The sequence below is a fragment of the Microtus oregoni genome, unplaced genomic scaffold (assembly GCF_018167655.1).
Source record: "Microtus oregoni isolate MIOR12 unplaced genomic scaffold, Mior012 000001F_ref0000356, whole genome shotgun sequence".
NCBI classification, from domain to species: Eukaryota; Metazoa; Chordata; class Mammalia; order Rodentia; family Cricetidae; genus Microtus; species Microtus oregoni.
The window spans coordinates 84113319-84133452 of NW_024543060.1; the positions used below are offsets into that span (position 1 = coordinate 84113319).

Below are 20134 nucleotides of genomic sequence, written 5' to 3' on the forward strand. Positions count from 1 at the left end.
TTAAAGTTTAAAAATCACATTTAACTTTCCCAAAGTTACCAAGTGCCTTAGTTTCGGTTACTATTGCTGCAATGAATTACCATGACCAAAAGCAAGTTGGGGAGGGTAGGGTTTATTTGGCTCACACTTCCATATCCCTGTTCATCATCGAGGAAGTCAGGAGAGGAACTCAAACAGGGTAGGAACCTGGAGGACGGAGCTGATGCAGAGGCCATGGAGCGGTGCTGCTTACTGGCTTGCTCACGTGGCTTTCCTTGTAGAATCCAGGTCCCACCACAATGGGTTGGGCCCTCAGCCATCAATCACTAAGTAAGAAATGCCCTATAGGTTTGCCTACAGCCCAACCTTGTGAAGACATTTTCTCAATTAGACTCCCTCGTCTCAGATGACTTTAGCTTGTGTCAAGTTGACATAAAACTAGCCAGCACACCCAGAACAAGAGGAAACTGAGAAAAGAATTCTGAATTTTAAGTAAACTTTTTTTTCAAAGTAATAAATGCTGTTTATTTCTCCTTATAAAACCAAGGGGGGCGGGTTAAAGAACTTTCTGTGTGGGCTTTGTATTTTTCTAGTTGTTTCTGTGGTAGATCTGGTGTTGCTGTTCACTTCTCTCCCCTTCTGGAGTATTCAGCAGACCCCCCCCCTTTCTTTTTCTTTTTTCTTTTTCTTTTCTTTTTTTGTTTGATAAGTGCATGAATGTGTGCACTCAATAGCACTGTAGCTGTACCGTAGAGAGTGGAGCTAAAGGAGGATTGTAATTGAGGTAGATCACCCTTTGTATTTTCTCCCTTATCCTGAATCATCAAGGGAAGGACTGCTGTATGCCAAGCCTTGCTCTGGGTACCTGGGTGTATCAGAGGGCAATGGGCAGAGCTCCCTGGTGGTGAGGCATTGACTGTGTTGTCAGAGACAGTAAGCAGGACTTGGGAGGGGGAAGCAGCAGCAACACATAAGTAGGGGATGAGACGTTGAAGATCGTGGGTGGACAAAGGAATCAGAGTAAGTGGGGATTGAATTTGAGAATGGGCAGGCAGAATGGCTTGCTGAGACTTGCACTTGACCAAAGATGTGTCCCACAGAGAGGGGACAGCTACCATACAGCTGTGGACAGAGGACAGAGTTCGGGGAAGGATAAACAACATACAGCCAGACCTGTGTCAGGCAGGTCCCTGTGAAGCTGTGGAAGAAGAGGCTTCAAAAGAACTTCTAAAATGTTTTATATAGTTTTGGGGAAAAAAAAAACCCTACTGTGCCAAATATTTTTTTCGCCTTTATTTTTCTCTTCAGGAGGCATGATGTCTTGACAAAACAAAAATAATTACCTGAAATTCATTCTCAAAAGCTTGCAGGCCTGCTTCCTCTTTAACAGACATATAAAGGGATAGAGAGATAAATGGTCAGTGGTTGATTTAATGAGAACCCCAAATCACAGGTCTGCAAAAAATAATTGAGTCGCTTCTGAGAGATAGTACTACGTTACACCTAATGACGCCTTGAGCACTGTCTGGTTTTATCTTTTATAAATGAACCATCTGGGAAGCACTAAGTGACTTAGCCAAGCTACCTGGTTATGCAGGCCTCCTAACCCCAGACCCAGAGGGCGTCCACCCCACCTCCTGCCCAGTTCATTCAGTGAGAACTCAGTTGTTGCTGGCTGTCTCATTGTTGGCCTTCCCAGACTTGACAGTCACATCAAGTTTCCCATCACAGTAAGCAGGGTGCGATTGTATTTTGCAGCATGACCTTCATCTTTGCAATAGACTGTCCCGTCATCATCCTGGAAATTGGCTTCAGGAAGCTCAAATAGCCAGTTTGATCTGCCTCTCTGGGAACGCAGGGTGTTCTTTGTGACTGTCTGTCAGAATGAAGGTTTCTAATTGGTTTGCTTTTCATGGTGCTTCGCTTTCCTCTCCCAGAAGTCATTTCCTCAGCCAAAAGATGTTTCCGCAGTCTTTGTTTTCAAGGACCAGAGTTCACACAGATCCCTAGAGGTGGCCACTTGCCAGCCAAAACATCCCCAACCCAGCCCACCCACCACAGATAACATCCCACGTGGTCCTTGCCAGGAGAGACACAAGATAACTGCTTGGTGGTGTGGGTCTTCCTGGTCTGCCCTTCTTCCTTCCTCCCCCTCTCTTCCTTCCTCTCTTCCTGCTCTACCCAAGCCTGTCCTGTTCTCCACAGTCATCCACTTCTGTGTGTTACACTGTATTTTATTCGCTGATTTAAGAAACTTTTTGGCCTTCATTTCTCCTTACTTCTGTTCTCTCTTAAAGGAGCCGGGCCTCTGGTGGGATAGAAACTTTGGTCTACAGGATTGGCATCCTGTTTAGGAGGTGTAAGGTCAGGCTCTCCGAGCCCTCTCTATGACTGGGATGGTGAGACCACTCAATGGCCTCTGCTCTCCTCTCCTGTCAACTCTTGTCTCTATGGCTTGTTTTTTCATAACGGGGATGGGGATGGGGAGGGGACACTTTCTCCTTGTGCAGGGGAGAGGAGCTGCTGCTTTGGCCTTGAACCCCCCACCCCCCAGCTGGGGCCCCTTCTGCAGGGGCAACAGGACTTGCAGCTTGGAGCATCACCCCCCTGGCCCTCAGGCTGGTACCCAGGGAAGTGTGGCCTTCAGCCAGAGCTCCTGGTGTGGCTTCTGACAAGAGATGGGACTCAAAAAAAGCTTGTGAACAAAACAGCCTGTCCGTGGGCATGATCCGTGTTTGTGTGTATACACAAGGAAGCAGAAATAAGTGGCCATCCGTGGATTTCTCTTCTCTGCAGCTTTTCTCGGATCTTCTGCAGCGAACACTTTCAGGGATGCTAAACGGCACTTTCAGCCCACTGCACCAAGCAGTACCGGAAGACCAGGAGTAGCTGCCTATCTGGCCCATCTCCTCCGTTCCCAAGCCTTCCCCGTCTGAGGTGCTTGCACGTCTCATTCACCTCCCTGTCCCTTCCTCCTCAGGTGACTGGACGGCAGGAATCCCTTCACACATCCTCAACAGCTCCCCGTCAGACCGGCAGATCAACCAGCTGGCCCAGAAGCTAGGCCCGGAGTGGGAGCCCATGGTGCTGTCTCTGGGACTGTCCCAGACCGACATCTACCGCTGCAAGGCCAACCACCCCCACAACGTGCAGTCGCAGGTGGTGGAGGCGTTTGTCCGCTGGCGCCAGCGCTACGGGAAGCAGGCCACCTTCCTAAGTTTGCACAAGGGCCTCCAGGCTGTGGAGGCCGACCCCTCGCTGCTCCAGCACATGCTGGAGTGACCCTGCCCCTGCCACTTGCTGGGGCGTGGGCCCCCAAGTCACACAGGCTGAATCGGACTTCACCCAGCAGGTGGCTTCGCTCTGGGTAATTTTTTTTTCTTTTCAGTGAGCCTTAGGCGGAAGGAGAACACCTGTAGTCTACCGGCTCAATAATCCAATGGCCTTAATTGCTTGAAGATTGCATTGTTGTGACCGCAGTTTTGAACTGCGTGGTTGCCTTTTAACAGAGGTCCAGAAGAAAAACAAAACAAAACCAAAAAAAGCCCCTTGCTACTGCATCACACGCAGGTGCCCTACATACAAAGGAAGCATCTGCTCTTACGTTGCCTGGAAACTGGACTGTGGACTTAGCTCTTCATAATGATGATGATAATAAAAACTGAATTGTGTAATAGAATGTGCCTCTTTCATGAGAAAGTATATCCCCCCCCCATTCTTCTGCTGCATAGTTTGAGGGTGTAAAATTGTGGGTGTGGAGTGAGTTTGATAGCGACTGGGAAATAGTGGGGATAAGTAACTCAGGCAGAATGAATGGATTAAGCCCGAGACACCAAAGCTCCCTGCAGAAGCCAGGAAGAGAACTGAAGCCCCCTCATCCTAATGGATTGCATAAGAAATCTCTGTCCATTTCTTAAAGGGAATTGGGTCTGAGACAAAGGGCGCTCAGTGTTTCCCTCGAGGCCTGAACGGCTGAAGGTGTTGCACTCCTGAGGAAAGTCATGGATTGTCGTCCAGCCTTTCGTCAACAGCAGTGTTAACCAGACAGGTATACATGTCTGTGACCCCAGCTCTTGACACGGGATAATCCCCTCAAGGCCTAGCCTGGGCTATGGCTACACAGTGTTCCAGATCCGTTTCAGCCATTAGCAAGACCCTGTCTCAAAGCAAATAAACAAAAACTGACCATGCAGGGCTTCTCAAATGCTCTTTTTCAGGGCTTGTTCACTCGTGTGTTCTTGTCTGGGCCTCTCAGCCCGAGTAAAAGGGTGGTGCACCCCTCCTTCAGAGGTGGCAGAACCCACATAGGCTAACTAAGCCAGAATGTGGTTAGCCTCGGCATGACTGGATTAGAGGCAGACAGGATGCTTTCTAAGAGCTACATAAAAGGCTCTCGTAGGGGCTGTGGGTGTAGCTCAGTAGGTAGGGTACTTGCCCATCATGCTCAAAGCCCTGAGTTCTAGCCCAGCACCTCATGAACTCAGTGTGGTGGGGAAAGCCACGATCTCAATAGGAACTTGAGGCAGGAGGGGCAGAAGCTCAGTGTCATCCTCGTCTACAGGGTGAACTCAAGCCCTGTGTAAGCTACGTCTCAAGGGGAGGAGGAGAACAGGAAGACAGTTCGTTCATCTTTCACAGTGACTGGAGAGCCCAGTTTTTAATTCTGTAGAATTCTCAAGGGGAGAAAAAGGTATTCTGCTTAGCCCCCTCCACCCAAGGAGAAGCCTAGAAAGAGGAACATGAACCAGATGCTCAGAAAAATGGCAGTGGTCCTTCCAGATATCTGGGACCCTCTTTCCCTCCGCCAAAAAGACCAACTGCTCCCCAGTTCACACAATCCCCAAAGCCTTGTGTCCTGGCCATACCCGCTCTAAATTTCCATCCTGTGGTTCAGTCAATGCTGCATTCATTATTCTCTAAAGCTCGTGCTCTCGGCCACGTCACTGTCCGCACTGATAGATCGTTCTTCTGTAGGGTCGTCAATAAGCCACTTATCATTCTGAACTCTCTCTTTGCTGCTCTCTCATGTCCCCTTGGGAGTCCCAACAGTGAGTTGCTTTGCCTATTGTTCTCACTCTTCAGTCCTAGGCTCTGCCGCAGCGAGCTGGTGTAGACCCAACGACTAGCTGACTAGCTGCATGCCCCTCCTGTCCTTTGCAATGAACCTGTCCTGTACAAGGACACGTCTTTGCTGTCAGTCCTGGGGGGTAGTGGGAAACGAGGCTGTGAAGGGCTGACGGTGGAGGCAGTCTTCAGAGCTCTGGTCACTGCCTTTAGTAAGCAGGGCGGTGCCACTGCCAAATGACAAGGGCCTCTCCTTGCCCCTGCTTACTTCCTGCAGAAGCTCTTCGGAGTAGAGCCAGGCAGCCGCATCATGGCCTGTCTTTCCCTCTGCAGAGTGATGCTAGGTCTCATCTGTCTGCTTCCCAGGAGGCGAGAGGAAACCCACAAGGATTCCATGTGTTTTTGCACAGAAGAGTCTCTGGGTTCAGAGACTTGCTGCCCCAAAGAAAATCCTGCATGCATACAGTGGGGGCAGAAGGACCTCTGAGGCACTAAAAGCTGCAAAACGATGTCCTATCTTTCTCTCTTTGTATGTCTGTCTGTCTGTCTCTGTGTGTGCATGTGTGTTAGGCAGAGCATGTATGTACTTGAGTATGTCTTTTAACATTTTAAAACGAGTAGCTTCTATTAAATTTTCTCAATGCGCATGAAATGCATGTCTGTTGTGTTGTGTCATTTTGGAAAACTAACAATGAATAAAAAGGAAAAGTAAGAGTGTTGTTTGTCCGTCCCCCCTGTTCGTCTGTGTCCCCCCCCCCCGTCTGCCTCCACATCACCACAGCCTGCCTATTCCTCATGCAGCAGGAGCCTGACTGTCCTGTAAAGCCCTTTTACACTTGGCTTCCTCGACTTAACACACAGCGATTGTTCTAATGCCATTAAGGACTTTACAACATCCTTAGCTCTTAGAGCACACTTGTAAGTGCTGTAGTCTGGGCAGCACCTTTGAAGAGATGAAAGGCACTTAGCGGCAGAGTATACCAACAGCTTCCCCCATAAGGACCTTCACTGGCATTGCCCTTCTCCCTTGATCCCCCTCCCATCCTGTGCCATCCGCCCCCCCCCCCCACTGCCACCGTGTTACAGTTTGAACTGTTCACCGCCCCCTACTGGGCATTTTACATCCCCCCCCCCCCCCCCAGAAGCAAAGCTTAGCATGTCTGGACTCTGAGCTTTTCCCATGCCCCAAGATTTCCCCTCCACTGTACTGTATCTAGTCACTGCTGGGTTCTGTGTCTTGTTCTGCAAGAGGATGTTGGGCAGGGGAGGGTGGGGGACAGTAAACTTACATTCCCTGCTGATTACAATTTGGCAGTGTGCTTTAAAGGTCGGCAGGCCTGTGAGTGGCTACGGTTCAACCCTTTTCCAGTGTGTGCAAAGCCACCATTGTTAACCACCTCGGTTTTAGATGGGGCTTTAAGTGCTTTCGCCATTACAAACAATGAAGGGGAGTCCCCACTGTCTCCATTGTGGAATCTCCATTCACCAGAGGTTACCATGAACTACCGGTATCTATTATATTTAGCTTTAAATGTATTTTAATTTGTTGTCAGTTTTTTTTTTTTATCTATTGCAAACCATTCCAACATGCATAGACTTAGAAAAAGAAATGTACCAGCCTAAAACATTTCTGTGAGCTGGGGGATGTCGCTGTCTGGGCCAACTCTGCTGACTTCAGCTGGGCTCACAGGGTCACCAAAGCAGGTAGGCTAGCTGCCCTCTGCAGTGGGCTCGCCCACCCCTCTTCACCTGGCGGTGCCAGCAAGAGTCACACAATGAGAAGGTAAGCCCACGCTGTCCACGCCTGCATTTCTGCTGCTAACATTCTGTTGCCTAGAGCCAGTCACGTGACCAGTTTAGAGCCAGTGTCATCAAAAGACGTGGAGCAAGGAAGAGAATAACTGGTTCCCTGTATGCACAGGATTCTAGATTCAATACTCGGCATAACATTGCTGGGGAAGTGGATAGGGATGGGGGTGGGATGGGGGCAGGGGCAGGAAGCCTACCTTCTCTTTGGCGACATGGAGATTTGGATTTCTATGCTACTTCGCCCCACTGGGCTTCCATAGCCCACTGAAAATGGGTGTTGGAGTGTGCACACTCCACACTCCACTCGTCTCGAGACAGCAGGAAGACGTCCTCATCTATTGCTGGGCTTCCCTGGACACGAGAGTTCTGACTGAGGGGCGGGGGATCACCCGCTGTTGTAGAATGCTGTGGTCATTTCTGCCTTGAAATCAAAGCAGCCATGGACTACCCATGTTTGACTGTCATAGGACTGGCCCACTGACAGTCCCTCGTGGGAGTGAGGCTCCCAGAATGTTGGAGGGAGTCGCTTGTTGGTTCCTGGCCGCCCTGCTAGCTTAGACGCGAAATAACCACACAGAAACTGTATTAATTAAATCACTGCTTGGCCCGTTATCTCTAGCTTCTTATTGACTAACCCTTATATTTTTTTAAATCCATTTCCATTAATCTGTGTATCGCCACGTGGCAGTGGCTCACTGGCTGAAGTTTCAGCATGTCTGAGTCTGGTGGAGGCTCCATGGCTTCTCTCTGACTCCGCCCTTCTTCCTCCCAGCATTCAGTCTAGCTTTTCCCACCTACTTCTGTTCTTCCCTGCCATAGGCTCAAAGCAATTCTTTATTCATTCACCAATAAAAGCAACCTCCGACACCAGTAGAAACTGCACCTGCCCCCCCCCTTCCTGAGAACATGTAAGCAGTTGACAGTAGTTGGAGGGGAGAGACTATTGGGTGGTATAGTTGTCAGCTGTGAGTTGCCCGTGTCCCTGTAAGTAACTCCTCACTGCTGTCCCGTTGTTCCTTGTAAGTGGCTCCAGGAAAACCCTCATTGTACCAGGCTAGATTTGGGTGGTGTGGTTTCTTTGGGCTGTCACTGATGTGCTGTCTGAGGAGAATCGGCATGTGCTCATCTCTCAGGAAAAGGCAATACCGTGCTCTCGAGTTGCTAATCTTGTCTAGGTTGATGGAGGACATGAACAGCTGACCAATAAAATTGCAGTCCCTTCTCTCTTGGACTCACTGCCAAACGAGACAGCCACTGAGGTCTAGTCACAATGTGGTGGGATCAAGTCTACACCCGAGTACTGAGCCCGTGGGAACAGAGAAATGATCCCCTCTGCATTGCTCCTTGGGACACGGGAGGCCTGAAGAGCAACAAGCTCCATCACTCGGGCAAGTCCCTCCACCTTCTTGGGTAGGTTTATTCACCTCTGCACAGTAACTGGCCTACAGGTGCCAAGACCTTCCTGAGGTAAAAAGATACACTGTGCCTACGATGGATTCTATCACAGGATATGTCTGTTTTTTTTTTTTTGTTTGTTTTTTTATAACATTCTTTACTCAGCCAGGGACTGAAAAATGTTAGGCCAAGGCCTCTCCTCCTTCTGGGACTTGGGGCAGCAGGGAGTATGTGGTTCTTCCGTTCATCCCTAGGGACACAAAAAGCAAGGCAGTGTGATCTGTTGGCACACTGTGGAGCATGGTTAGAATCTGGGTGGGAGTCTGGTCTAACGCTTGGCTCCCATTAAATGAATCCCTACAGTCATGGCCCAGATTCTTGCTGGTTACACAGCATTCCAAGTGACTGGAGATCCAGAGATAAATAAGACATAGTCTCTGCCCAGCAGGATCCCAGCCCGTCGGGATGGCAGACACAACAGCCTGCAACTATGACACTCTTTGGCCTGCACAGGAAAGGGAACAATTAAATTGGCCGCAGAGGAGGTGAACCCTTGTAAGCCCTGCCCAAGTTAGTGTGATGGTCCCCTTAGGGGATCTTAGGAGACACAAGAATTCCATTTCATGTATTTGACATCCAGCTTGACAAATGGCACGCCTGCCATCTGTCTGCAAGATGAATATGCCTCCAGAATGCTATCTCAAAGCCATTAGGAAGTAAACACATCGACAAATCCCATCCTGTTCCGTACCTCAAGACAGCAATGGCATGTTCAGCCACAGCAAAAGCAGGATCAGTCTTCAAGGTATCAGGCAAATTTGAGGGCGCTTTTTTATGCCACCCCTCTCTTTTTCTCCTCTAACATTTATTTGCTCAAACTCCAATTAGATGTTGCTGCCTGCCAGGCGTGTCTTGTTTACGTCTTTGAACTGTAAACAGCTGAGAGGAGCAGGGATGTCTGTCTCGTTGGCATTTACTGTTCTTACAGGAAAATGAAAGTCTCTCAAAGACACAATTCAGCGAGCCAATTAAACCTTGCCTGGGCTTTGTTAAAAATGCACAAAACATATGGCCACGATTCCGATAGCTATTGTTCATCCCAGGCATCAGCTATGAAACCCAGGTTGGAGTGCTCGGGAGAAGAAAAAAGATCCAGCATCTTGGCAATAGGCGTGTGTCTCCGTTTCATTTTCATATTTTATCTCTAGCCAGTGCTGCTTTGGGCGTCACATTGCATTCTTGGTGGAAAATGTGAAATACGGGTTGGATTTCACGAAATAATTACTCTTCGTGTTCTTGGTGACACTTAGCACCCCAGTTTCTAGGAGACAATGGGTGTTGTGAGGACCTTGCTGTGCCAGTGTCTCTGAGGTGACTAAGCTCATTGCTCACCCCTGGGATGAGGCTGGATGCCTCCTCATGGTTACAGATGGAAGCAGATGGCAGTGAACTTGAGTCTCTGGAACACGCCTGGACCAAGGATGAGGCATCTGCTTAGGAGATATTTCTTTGAAGAAACACATGCAGGAGAAAGTGATTTGTTTCCATTTAAGGGCACAGATTTCTTCCTGGATGAGTATTAGAAATTGGTAGAAACTTCCTTCAGAAAAAAATACATATAAGGCACTTGCACACTCATGTGCACACACACAGACATGTACCTCCGTTGACACGGAATTTTGAGGGAATTTTCAGTACATCTGACTCCAACTCCCAAGAACCCCACGTATTCACATGATCCCTGGTCCTGCAGCGCCAAACTCTTCTACCAAGAATATTTTTGGTTTTAAGTGCTATTGGGAGGCCTCATGTTCAGTGGACTTGGAGCTCTTTGTACTGGATTACACATGAGTATAAATCAGGATGAAGGTACTGGAATGAAGGTAGAGTCATTTGTCTAAGTCCAGGTCTTTATATAACTGATCACAGACCTTTTCCCTTGTGGGAGTCTGGCCTGAAAGCTCTCCCGGACCCACCTTTTGGCAAAGAAGAATTTGCGGCCATGCCGTGTGTGGCAGTCTCTACCCCTGAAGGACTTCCTGCCTTCACCTCATCTTTTTAGAGCCAGGGCTCCTCAGTGCGGGGGAAATGAGTGTCTTATGCATCACACACTGAGAATGGTTGGTTTCATGGGGGAGATCAGAGAAAACAGAGCCCCCATTTACTTCAATACTAGGAATTGTCCCTAACAATATCTTTTTGTGTGGCCATCTGCCTGAATCTCATTTCTGCCGGCTTCTGGAAGCAGTTATTTTCCACCCAGGGACTAAGCTCCCTGCTGGTGTTTTGCTGAGGGAGTGGACCCTTTGGCTGTCTGTCGTCAAGACCTTTTTTGTCACTCGATACTGTCATCTTCTGCTTTCCAACGGACATCTGACGCAATGGCTATAAATAAAACCTCCCAATGCACCCTTTCTGAAAGTGTGAATGACAAAATGTCCCAGTCAGCCAGGGTAAGCTCTTACCGGGGCACAGACGGAGTAAGAATGTTCATTGATGAGGAATGCAGGAGCTAGTGTTTTGGAGGACATCACCTATGTGTAAATATGCTATGTTTCCCCGGCTGATCAGACCCAAATAATCACACAAAAACTATATTAACTGCAACACTGCTTGGCTGATGTCTTAGGCATATTCCTAGCTAGCTCTTACATCGTAAATTAACCCATCTGTCTATCACCACAAGGCTGTGGCCTACTGGTAAGGTTCTGGTATCTTTCTCCTTCAGCAGTTACATGGTGTCTCTGACTCCACCTTTTTTCCTCCCTATGCCCCCCCCCCCAGCTCTATTCTGCCCAGTCACTGGTCAAAGCAGCTTCTTTGTTAACCAGTGGTAATCAAACATACTCAGAATACAGAAAGGAATCCCACATCACCTATGGGTTTCCTGGGAGTCAGAAAGAAGGACGAGGCAGGTTTTAGGCTCTGCAAAGATTGGATGGTCCTTTGCAGTTAGTCAGTTCCTAAGCTAAAAAGGATGAAGCATAGCTTAGCCATCCCCGCTTTCCCAGAGCAGGGGGTTTAAGTTCAACACTGTCAGGCCTCATTTCTGTTTGAAATGAGTGTCACGGTGGTCACATTTGATCGCGTACCTCCTGAGGACTGCTTACGCGTGTGTGCAGTTCCTGGGGATCCGAAGGAGATCACACACTGACACCAAATGGTGACAGGCAGTGTGCCCTGGAGAAGGCTGTGGTTTTTTCCAGGCTGCTGTAGTAGGGAGGAATCTTGTTAACAAGAGAAAGCTCAAGGGAAGTATCTTAGAGCTTTGTGGGGAAACAAAGTGAGCAAAAGAACTATCGTGGTGTCTTCTGAGAAAGCATGGAGATGTGTCTTAGAACGGCCAAGGAGTGGGTTGTTTTCACGGTGGTTAGCGGACTGTTTTTTTTTTTTTTTTAATTACAGTGTGAACACAATAAAGGATCTTATTCTTTTGGTTTGTCTCACGTTTGTACCGATCATGGAATTAGCGTATCCAATGCCTGACACTTTGTTTTTCTTTAATTGTCATTGTTCTCGGGGAACACAAGATAAAGTTGACAGTGTTAAAAGTCAGACTATTGTTTTTAACTTTTAAGGCCTGGTGTAGTGTGGGTACCATTTGTCCCTAAGGGCTCATTTGTGGGTAACTTTGTCCTCACTGTGGGAGATGGAATCTTTAAGGGTCGGGGGATCTAGTGGAAGGTCGTTAGGACTTGGAGAGCTCTTCACTCAAAAAAAAAAAAAAAAATACGAACCTTCTAGTGGGATCCTGGGTCAGCTCTTTAGAGTCAGAGTCGTTATAGGATCAAAAGTGACCCCTAAATTTATCTCTGTATTGATTTCCTGTTTGAATGTGGTCTTTCCCATACACAGGCTCCCCTGCCATGAAGCCCATCTCTGCCAATAGGCCCTCACCGGAGACAAATCAATGAGGTCACCCAATCTTGGACTTTCTGTCTCGAAAGCTGCAGTCTAAACAAACTCCTTTCATTATGAAGCTGGCCTTCTTTAGATATTTCATTGCCTTAATGACTAAATATAAGAGCCTAAAACAAAAGCCTAAAACAAATTTGAAAGAAAAAAAATCAGTTCTGTAAGATTTGAATATGAGACACATCAGAATCGTGGCGTTTTGAAGGCCTGTTTTCTAACACACCCTTGTCTTCTTATTTAGTCTGGGAATGGAATCATCAGTAATGCTAAATAGAACGAAGGGAAACAGCTCTTCTGCCATTCTACATGGAATGATTTTCAGTTTGGGTCAATCATTCAGCTTACACTTGTTCACTTCCTGAGCAACTTCAGGGACCCCGGGCAGGAACTTTGTGATATGGTACTCGATACAACAACAGTCCAAAGCTGCTCCCTGGGATGAGCTCCCTGCTCCGGAGAAAGCCTAACCTAACAAAGAGACTGTGAGAGCCAGGGGAAGGAGAACTACTTCAAAGTGTCAGAGAGAGCCTGGCAAGAAGGTAGCTTGAAGCCGAGCAGCGGTGACACATGCCTTTAGTTCCAGCATTCAGGAGGCAGAGGCAGGAGGAGCTCTGTGAGTTCAAGGCCAGCCTGATCTGTGCACGTAGAAATGAAAAGAGCTGTTCATGGACCAAGTATCCCACACACCCAGGGCATCCCACACACCCAGGGCCTCCCACATACCCAGAGCGTCCCCAGCACCCAGAGAGTCCCACACACCCAGAGCTTAATGCCAAAGGAAACCTGAAGTAATGCAATGAATGGCATGGCACTAAAAGATAGAGATCTGATAAAAACTCCCAGTAAAGAGCAAGCTCACTGTGCAGAAGACTAATTGAGATGGCTCTTGAACTGGGGCGTGGCAGAAGTCTGGGATAAGTGAAAATGCTCAGAAAGGGTTAGTAGAAGTTAGTCCCGAGGAACATTGCCTGCAGCCCCAGTATTCAAGAGTCTGAAGGAGGTGTGGGTCACAAGTCACAATCCAGTGAGTCCAAGGTTAAATCTGTCTCAAAACCATACAAGCGTTAGCAGATGGAAGAGGAAGGCAAGGTTCGGTCCAACATGAAGACACATGCTGGAAACACCTGTGTGGAGCTGGCTTGCCCCTCCCCTGACAAAAAGAAAAAAATAAAAACTATCTCGAGTGCTGGGATTAAAGGCATGCGCCAGAGGCCAGCCTGGTCTACAAGTGCTAGTTCCAGGACAGGCTCCAAAACCACAGAGAAACCCTGTCTCGAAAAAACAAACAAAAAAACAAAAAACTATCTCGAATGAGGTAGGGCAGGTCCACTGGTTTGGATCACACCTTCCAGATCACAAATGCAAGAAAAGAAATCGCAAAACTTTCAGATAGCCATGTGCACCTGCTACCCACGGTGGAAACGGGTGCTCCTTCCCACACTTACTTACCACTGGAATCTTCTTTCGATGACACCACTGGGAAATATTTGTTCCTCAGACACACTGACGTAGAGAGCACCCAACCTTGGAGTGCACTGGGAAAACTGGTAGCTCACTGCTACCAAAAATAGCCAAGACTTTTTAAAGGTCATGGATAGTATTCAAGTGATATTTCAGTAATATTAATTTATTCTCCTTCCCCCCAAATTCATCTTCACCCATGTAACGCGTCGTGTTGCAGAGCACTTGCAGAGAGACATATGGTTCTGTGAATCTTCCGCCCCTCCTTTAACGATGGATAAATCTGTGCATTTTCCACTCTGTGACTCTGATATCCTTGCAAATTTCCTCCTTGGCTTTTTCTACTCTGTATTCAATCTAAGCCGTCACTTGTTCTGCTTGCCCTTCGGTAGCCCGCGGACTCTCTCGGGTCATCATCAGCGGTCAGATGTGGCACACATACTTCAAGCAGAAAGGAACTGGGGTTTCCCCATCAAAGGATGTCCATGCCAGCAAAGTTGCCTGTGGCTCTAGGCATTTCCTGTCTCTTCCCATTCCTACCATGTCTTTACTGTCTTCTCGTTTGCATTCTCATTTGCTCTCCTGGTGCCTCCGCCACCGAGCCCCAATATAAGTGAACTTGACTTTCGTCTTCCCTGTGTGTATTTGTGTTTCTGGTGCAGTGTCCATTAAACCTCCGCTTCAGCAATGTATCCTAGTTAGGACTGGTACCAAATCCCACAGTGCTCCAGTCCATGGTATTTGGAAACCTTTAGAGGCTTTTTCCTTTTTGCAGTGAGAGTTGTCACCCTGCATGTGGGTGTTGGGGTGGCAGAATCTAGGGCTATCATATACTATAGATAACTGTACATGATAAAGAGATGACCTATCTTCAGTGTTGGTGACACCATATATTAGCTACTGTGTTGGTCCTTTCTAACCAGCTCCACTTGACGAAATAACTTAAGAAAGGAAAGGTTTATTTCAGCTCATGGTTTCAGGGGACACAGTCCTTCATGGGGGGACATGTGTCCTGGTGGCCTTCTGTGGCAGCGGAGCCCGGAGCAATAGCCCTTCATATCACGGTAGAGCAGGAAGCAGAGAATAGACCAGAGGTAGACCTAGATTCTAATCTTCAAGGCATGTCCCCAATGACTTATTGCCTGCTTGAACACAAAGGTTCCATGACTTCCCCAAACAGTGCCCCAGATGAGGACTAAGTCCTCCGACACACAGACTCTGGAGGGACATTTCACATTCAAACTGTCACCATGGCCGCAGCTTCAGGAAAGTACATTGCCGCGCACCGCGACCCCATCTGAGCTCCGTGCGTTATTACCCAGTTCGCGAGCTTCGGGCAAGGGAGCTGGAGGTTAAAATACACAAACACACACAGACAGAGAGACAGAGACACGGGTCAACCTTGAATTCCCCAAGAATGCCCCCTTTATTGTGTTCAGGGGCAGATTATATAGAGATAGCCACGCCCCAGCCAAACCCACCAGAAACCACTCTCCTGCCATCAGGAACCCCTGAAGGTCTCATGCTCAGAGCAGCTGTAGGCACTCAGATCAGGGGATTACAAGAAATTCAGGATCTGGGGTCTCACTGCTCCCAACAGTACATATTGGTAATATTCAGCTTCTAAAATACTACCCATGCCGGCATTCATTTACTACTTTTCTGGACCCATATTTTGATTCCATATCCTTTGGAGTTTGGTGGGAATATCAGCCTAATATAAGCTTTCTCTTCTGAATCACAAAGGTCTAAACAATCACCGTGGAGACTCCTCGGCATGCGCATTATAAAAGCAAAGCGTCGGAGTTTGGAGACCCATAAACATACTCTGTTTTATATAAAAATGTCTGTCCCCTAGCAAGAACAGTACCCATGACTCCAGCCAGCCATCTCTTTGCTGGTTCCAAAATCAAGCATAAAAACAAGGCTCAATTAGCATTTCCCCCTCTGCATATAGGCTCAGTGAAGGGTGTTCTGGTGTCTTCATACTCTATCCAACCTAATCCGGAGTCTGCCATACAGTCTTGATTACAAGTCTTCATGAAAGAATAAAACCACGAACACATGTAGGTGGTGCCGTCCTTCCAGTTCTCAACACAGAGGAACACACATGGCCTTCACTCTCCCAGAACTCACAGGAACTCTCCTAGTAGTTATCTCGAGGAACACTAGGACAAAGCCAATTGGCTAAATTCCTGTCTTTGCAGGAATGAAGTGTGTGTGTGTGTGTGTGTGTGTGTGTGTGTGTGTGTGTAAAAACTAAACATACACACAGGGTTTATCTGTGTAGCCTTGACTGTCCTGGAACTTGCTCTGGAGACCAGGCTAGCCTCGAACTCAGAGATCCTCCCACCTCTGCCTTCCAAGTGCTGGGATTAAAGGCGTGTGCCACCACCGCCCAGCTTTAGGAGTGAAATGTTCCTGTACAATGAGTAACGGAGGGGCAGGGGTGCAGGGGAAAAGATGAGTTGTCACAGGACTCCTGGTAGGCACTCCTGGTCTTTGGGAGGGATTCTAAGCAAGCGTGAGTGTCCTCTCATAACAAGGACTCACCAACTTCCCTTGACAGGCCGCTAAATGCGGAGTAAGTCTCAGCGGTTCTGCCTTTATCCTGTGCTCATCTCCTTGACTCTGGGTCGGATTCCTGCTGAATTTGCTACCTAGGCATGTTAAATCCCTAAGGGGTATCTGTCTAAAATCGGGCAACAAAGGTTGATTGGTTTTGAATGACCTCACCCCCTTTCAAAGCTGCAAGTACAAGATTAAATAACTAAATTATTTTAGCACCATTTTTACAACATCCTGTTCCAGACGCCGCCCCCTCCCCCAAAGTGACCCAAAATCTCCAGTCCTGCAGTCATGTTAATTCCAGAAACGCTGGAACCTCATAGGCTGATCACCCCAGAGGGGATGGCAGAAGTAATTACCCGAGAAGGATAGCTGGATCTGCCTGCATACCCAGAAGGGACCAGTCATCTCATGGGAACTGGATTTGTCCCTCAACTTCAATAAGAACTTCCCTGAAGCTACTTTTTAGAACCAGAGCTTAGGTAATAATGAGATGTGCCCCAGTTTGACCGAGTCTGCTTAGTTATACCCCTTCTCATCCTTACCCCCTTTCTTCCTCTACTTAGAAAAGCTCTTATCTGTACCCCAAAGATAGGGTGAGTTATTCAGTCTCCATCTTTGTGACCTGGCCTTACTGCTAAAATCCCTCCATCTTTTTCTTTCTTTGGGAGGATAAGTATGTGTATATAGTATCTGTGCAGAAGGGAATATCTATTTACATGTGTGTTTGGGAGGCCAGAGGCTGAGGTTAGGTGTCTTCCTTGACCACTATTCACCTTATATATTGAGATATGGTCTCTTGGTTGAACCCAGAACTCACTGATTTGGCTAGTCTAGCTAGGCGCGTTGCTCTGGGGAATCCCCCATGCCTTCCTTCCAAGTTCTGGGGTTATAAGCAGGCTACTACACCCGACTGGCATTTCTATTAGTGCTGGAGATTCGAACTCTGGTCCTCATATTTGTATGCCAAGCACTGTACCCACTAATCCATCTCCCCAGCCACCTCCCACTCCTTGGTCTGCTTCCCTGGAGACAGTAGCTGGATATGACTGGTCATCCTTGCGGTCAAGGACTCCAGTTACAGCTTAATCCTCTGATATTCTTAGGAGTCAGGGCTTGAACCCTGTTTGCCTTTATTTTACAGACTGGAGAAACTGATGCCCAGGAGGAGTTAACCGCTGTCTGAGTTTTTGTAACCCCTGCCATGTTCTCAGGAGGGCACCCCCAGAAACTCTATCAGCAACATTGAGTACAGGCCACAGGTCACATTTTCACATCCTCACGTCTTCCCAACATAGTGTGTGTGTGTGTGTGTGTGTGTGTGTGTGTGTGTGTGTACCACCATCAGGTCATGTGACACAGTGGAGTAGAGAGGAGCTGCAGTTGGTTGTCCCAGGGGATTTAGGAATAGTAAACAGTCAAGATCACGTGTCCGCAAATGTGGGGACAGGTGCAGCCTGGGGTTCTGACCATGGGACTTGTCTCAAGGCTATAGGAAAAGCACTCCATTGGTGACCTTGAATAGACAGCTCTTTGCACGAGAGGGTATAGGAGAAGCCGGCAGAGGCAGCGTGTTTCTGAGAAAGGGTTCTGCTCCGCCCCACCCCCCACCCCACCCACCGCCTCGAGTGGATCCTACATCCCACCGCTAGCAATACTGTTTTTTTTTTTTAACGTTTTTGATAAATGGCTTAATTTCCCCTTCTCCTACTATTCTAGGGAAGATACAGTGACGACACCTCAGCGTGCGAGCCAAGGAGTGTTGTGGCTTTTGCCAGCCGGCCACACGCAATGTCCTCCTCCTCCAAGGAACCTTCTTTGCCCTCTGTCTCCACTCTAAACCCTCTCTTTTGTCCCCGTGGAGCCCATGCCAAAGCTATTTCCAAAGTGAAATGTCATTTGCCTCCTCTACCCCCGGAGGAATAATCCTCCTGCCCTTTAGCCATGTCTGCCGCGGCATCCTGCTTTCCACACAGCTAATCTCATTAAGCCAGCAACAGCATTGGGAAATGGCCTATCTTCCAAATTTGTCAATTCCAGCAAAGATTATCTAAGGTCGCTGTTGTTCAATCTAAAGTTTGGGTTCCTAAGAAAAAGCCAGAGGATTCTCCTCCTAGCTCCATGAACAGCTTCCCACCGAGGGTGCCCTCCCCGGAAACTGCAGGGCACTAATGTTCCCTAAGCCACTGAACAGGCCAACTTGCCCTTTGCAAACTGTCTTGTGCGAATCAGCTTCTTTTGCTTTCCTTCCCTTTGCCTGACGTGGAAAATTCTACAGAAAGGGCACACCTGCCTGTTTATGATATTAAATGTCAGACTCGTCTAAACCAGGAACAGGGAATGACAAGAGAAAAAGAAAGACCCACTAGGTCATGAAGCCTTTTAGTCAGTAACCTTCCTTCTAATTTACAGAACTCAGAATATCGGTGATTTTTCAGATAACACCAGAATATGCATCAAAGAAATGGGCCACTGTAGGAGTGAGGTTGTGCCTAGCCATCTGTAAAATGCTACTTTGAATTTACTGTGTAAGTTTTTCCCTTACAGTTGTTTGTGAGTTTGCCCTGGACGGGAATCTACCATCTTCAGCTTGCTACTTTGTTGCTGGTAGAGGTTCTCTAGTCTCCTGTTTTGTTGCTCCATTTCTCAAGTGCCGGGTTTTCTCCGGTGGCGGCAGAAACAGGCTTCTCACAGTTAGAGCCCCAGTGTTTAGGACTCACAGTGGGTGCCTGCAAACATGCCCAAGTGGAATTTCCGAGCACAGGCGAAACTTGGCTCTTCCTCCCCGTGTCCAGACCGTTAGCACTGTGGCAGAGGAAAGACGGATGGCATAATTTACTCTCTACCCACTGGCAGTTCTTAGTCAGGATGGTCCCGTATAATAACAGAGATCAACAAGAGAACAGGAAACTGAAATTTAACAACATGCATGTATAGTAATAGGGAAAGGGGGGTAAGTGTCGGCTGCATTGCCTGTGGACTGCTGACTGCCATCCATTCCTAGAACAGAGACGGGAGGGTGAGGGGCTCTGCTGAATCCTGGCAGGATGCTCAGGACACACACGAATGTCCCATGTGCGGGTCTGTGCCATCCCTTCTCTGTTGTGCTGTGTTTCTAAGGACTTAGTCTCATTTCCTTCTTGGTGCAAATGAAGAGCCCTTCGTAGATGGAGATTCCTCCTACAGGCTTTCTTCCCATCTGTTCTCAGCTTCTGTGGCTGCAGCTTCCTACATTCAATTCAAAATGCTCCTCATACCAAAGAGGCTCTTTTGGGATGACCTATTCCAGACGCCCACAGCCGTATTTTGCAGTAGCACGTTCTGGGTTATAAACCTCTCGTATCTCACATCAAGCCGTCAGCGTTTCTTCTTTTCAGCTCATGACATGGTTTTGGAGCCTATATTTCTCTGGCTTCTGTAAATGTCCTTGCTCTCAGTTGGTTCACTTAGTCTTTTAGCAAACACATTTTTCTTAGTGTCTCCAGTAGACCATACAAGGTATACTTAGGTATACAAACAACAAAAGCAAGTATTAAAAAAAAAAAAAAACAGGCCCTGTCCTAATAGAGCTTACAATCTACTCTAAAATTGTAACTATAGAAAATGATCAGAAGCAAGTTATGAAGCCTGGAGAGATGGCTCAGTGGTTAAGAGCACTGGCTGCACTTCCAGAGGACCCAGGTTCAATTCCCAACACCTACATGGCAGCTCACATCCGTCTGTAGCTCCAGTTCCAGGGGATCCAATGTCCTCTTCTGGTCTCTGGGGTACTGCATACATATATGTACATGCATACATACATGTAGGCAAAACACTCACATATGTAAAATAAAAAATAAATATAAGGAAGCAAGCTATGGGAGCATACTGAAAGGAGTGCTTCTCAGGGAGGGGGTCCCAGGCTGCAGATCTGGATTCTGGATTCCTTTTATCTGTCTTCCAT

The 20134-nt window shown here is 47.8% G+C and overlaps 1 protein-coding gene across 4 annotated transcripts in view; it reads left to right on the forward strand.

Annotated features, from left to right (window-relative positions):
- The window catches only part of Cradd (CASP2 and RIPK1 domain containing adaptor with death domain), a 146592-nt gene extending 142937 nt beyond the window's left edge, over positions 1–3655 (forward strand). For all 4 annotated transcript variants that reach the window (XM_041677792.1, XM_041677799.1, XM_041677819.1 and 1 more), the window contains exon 3: positions 2960–3655. In XM_041677792.1, coding sequence (XP_041533726.1) covers positions 2960–3261 — 302 coding nt within the window. In that variant the 3' untranslated portion in view covers positions 3262–3655. The remainder of the gene's footprint in view (positions 1–2959) is intronic.
- The last annotated feature ends 16479 nt before the right edge of the window (positions 3656–20134 follow it).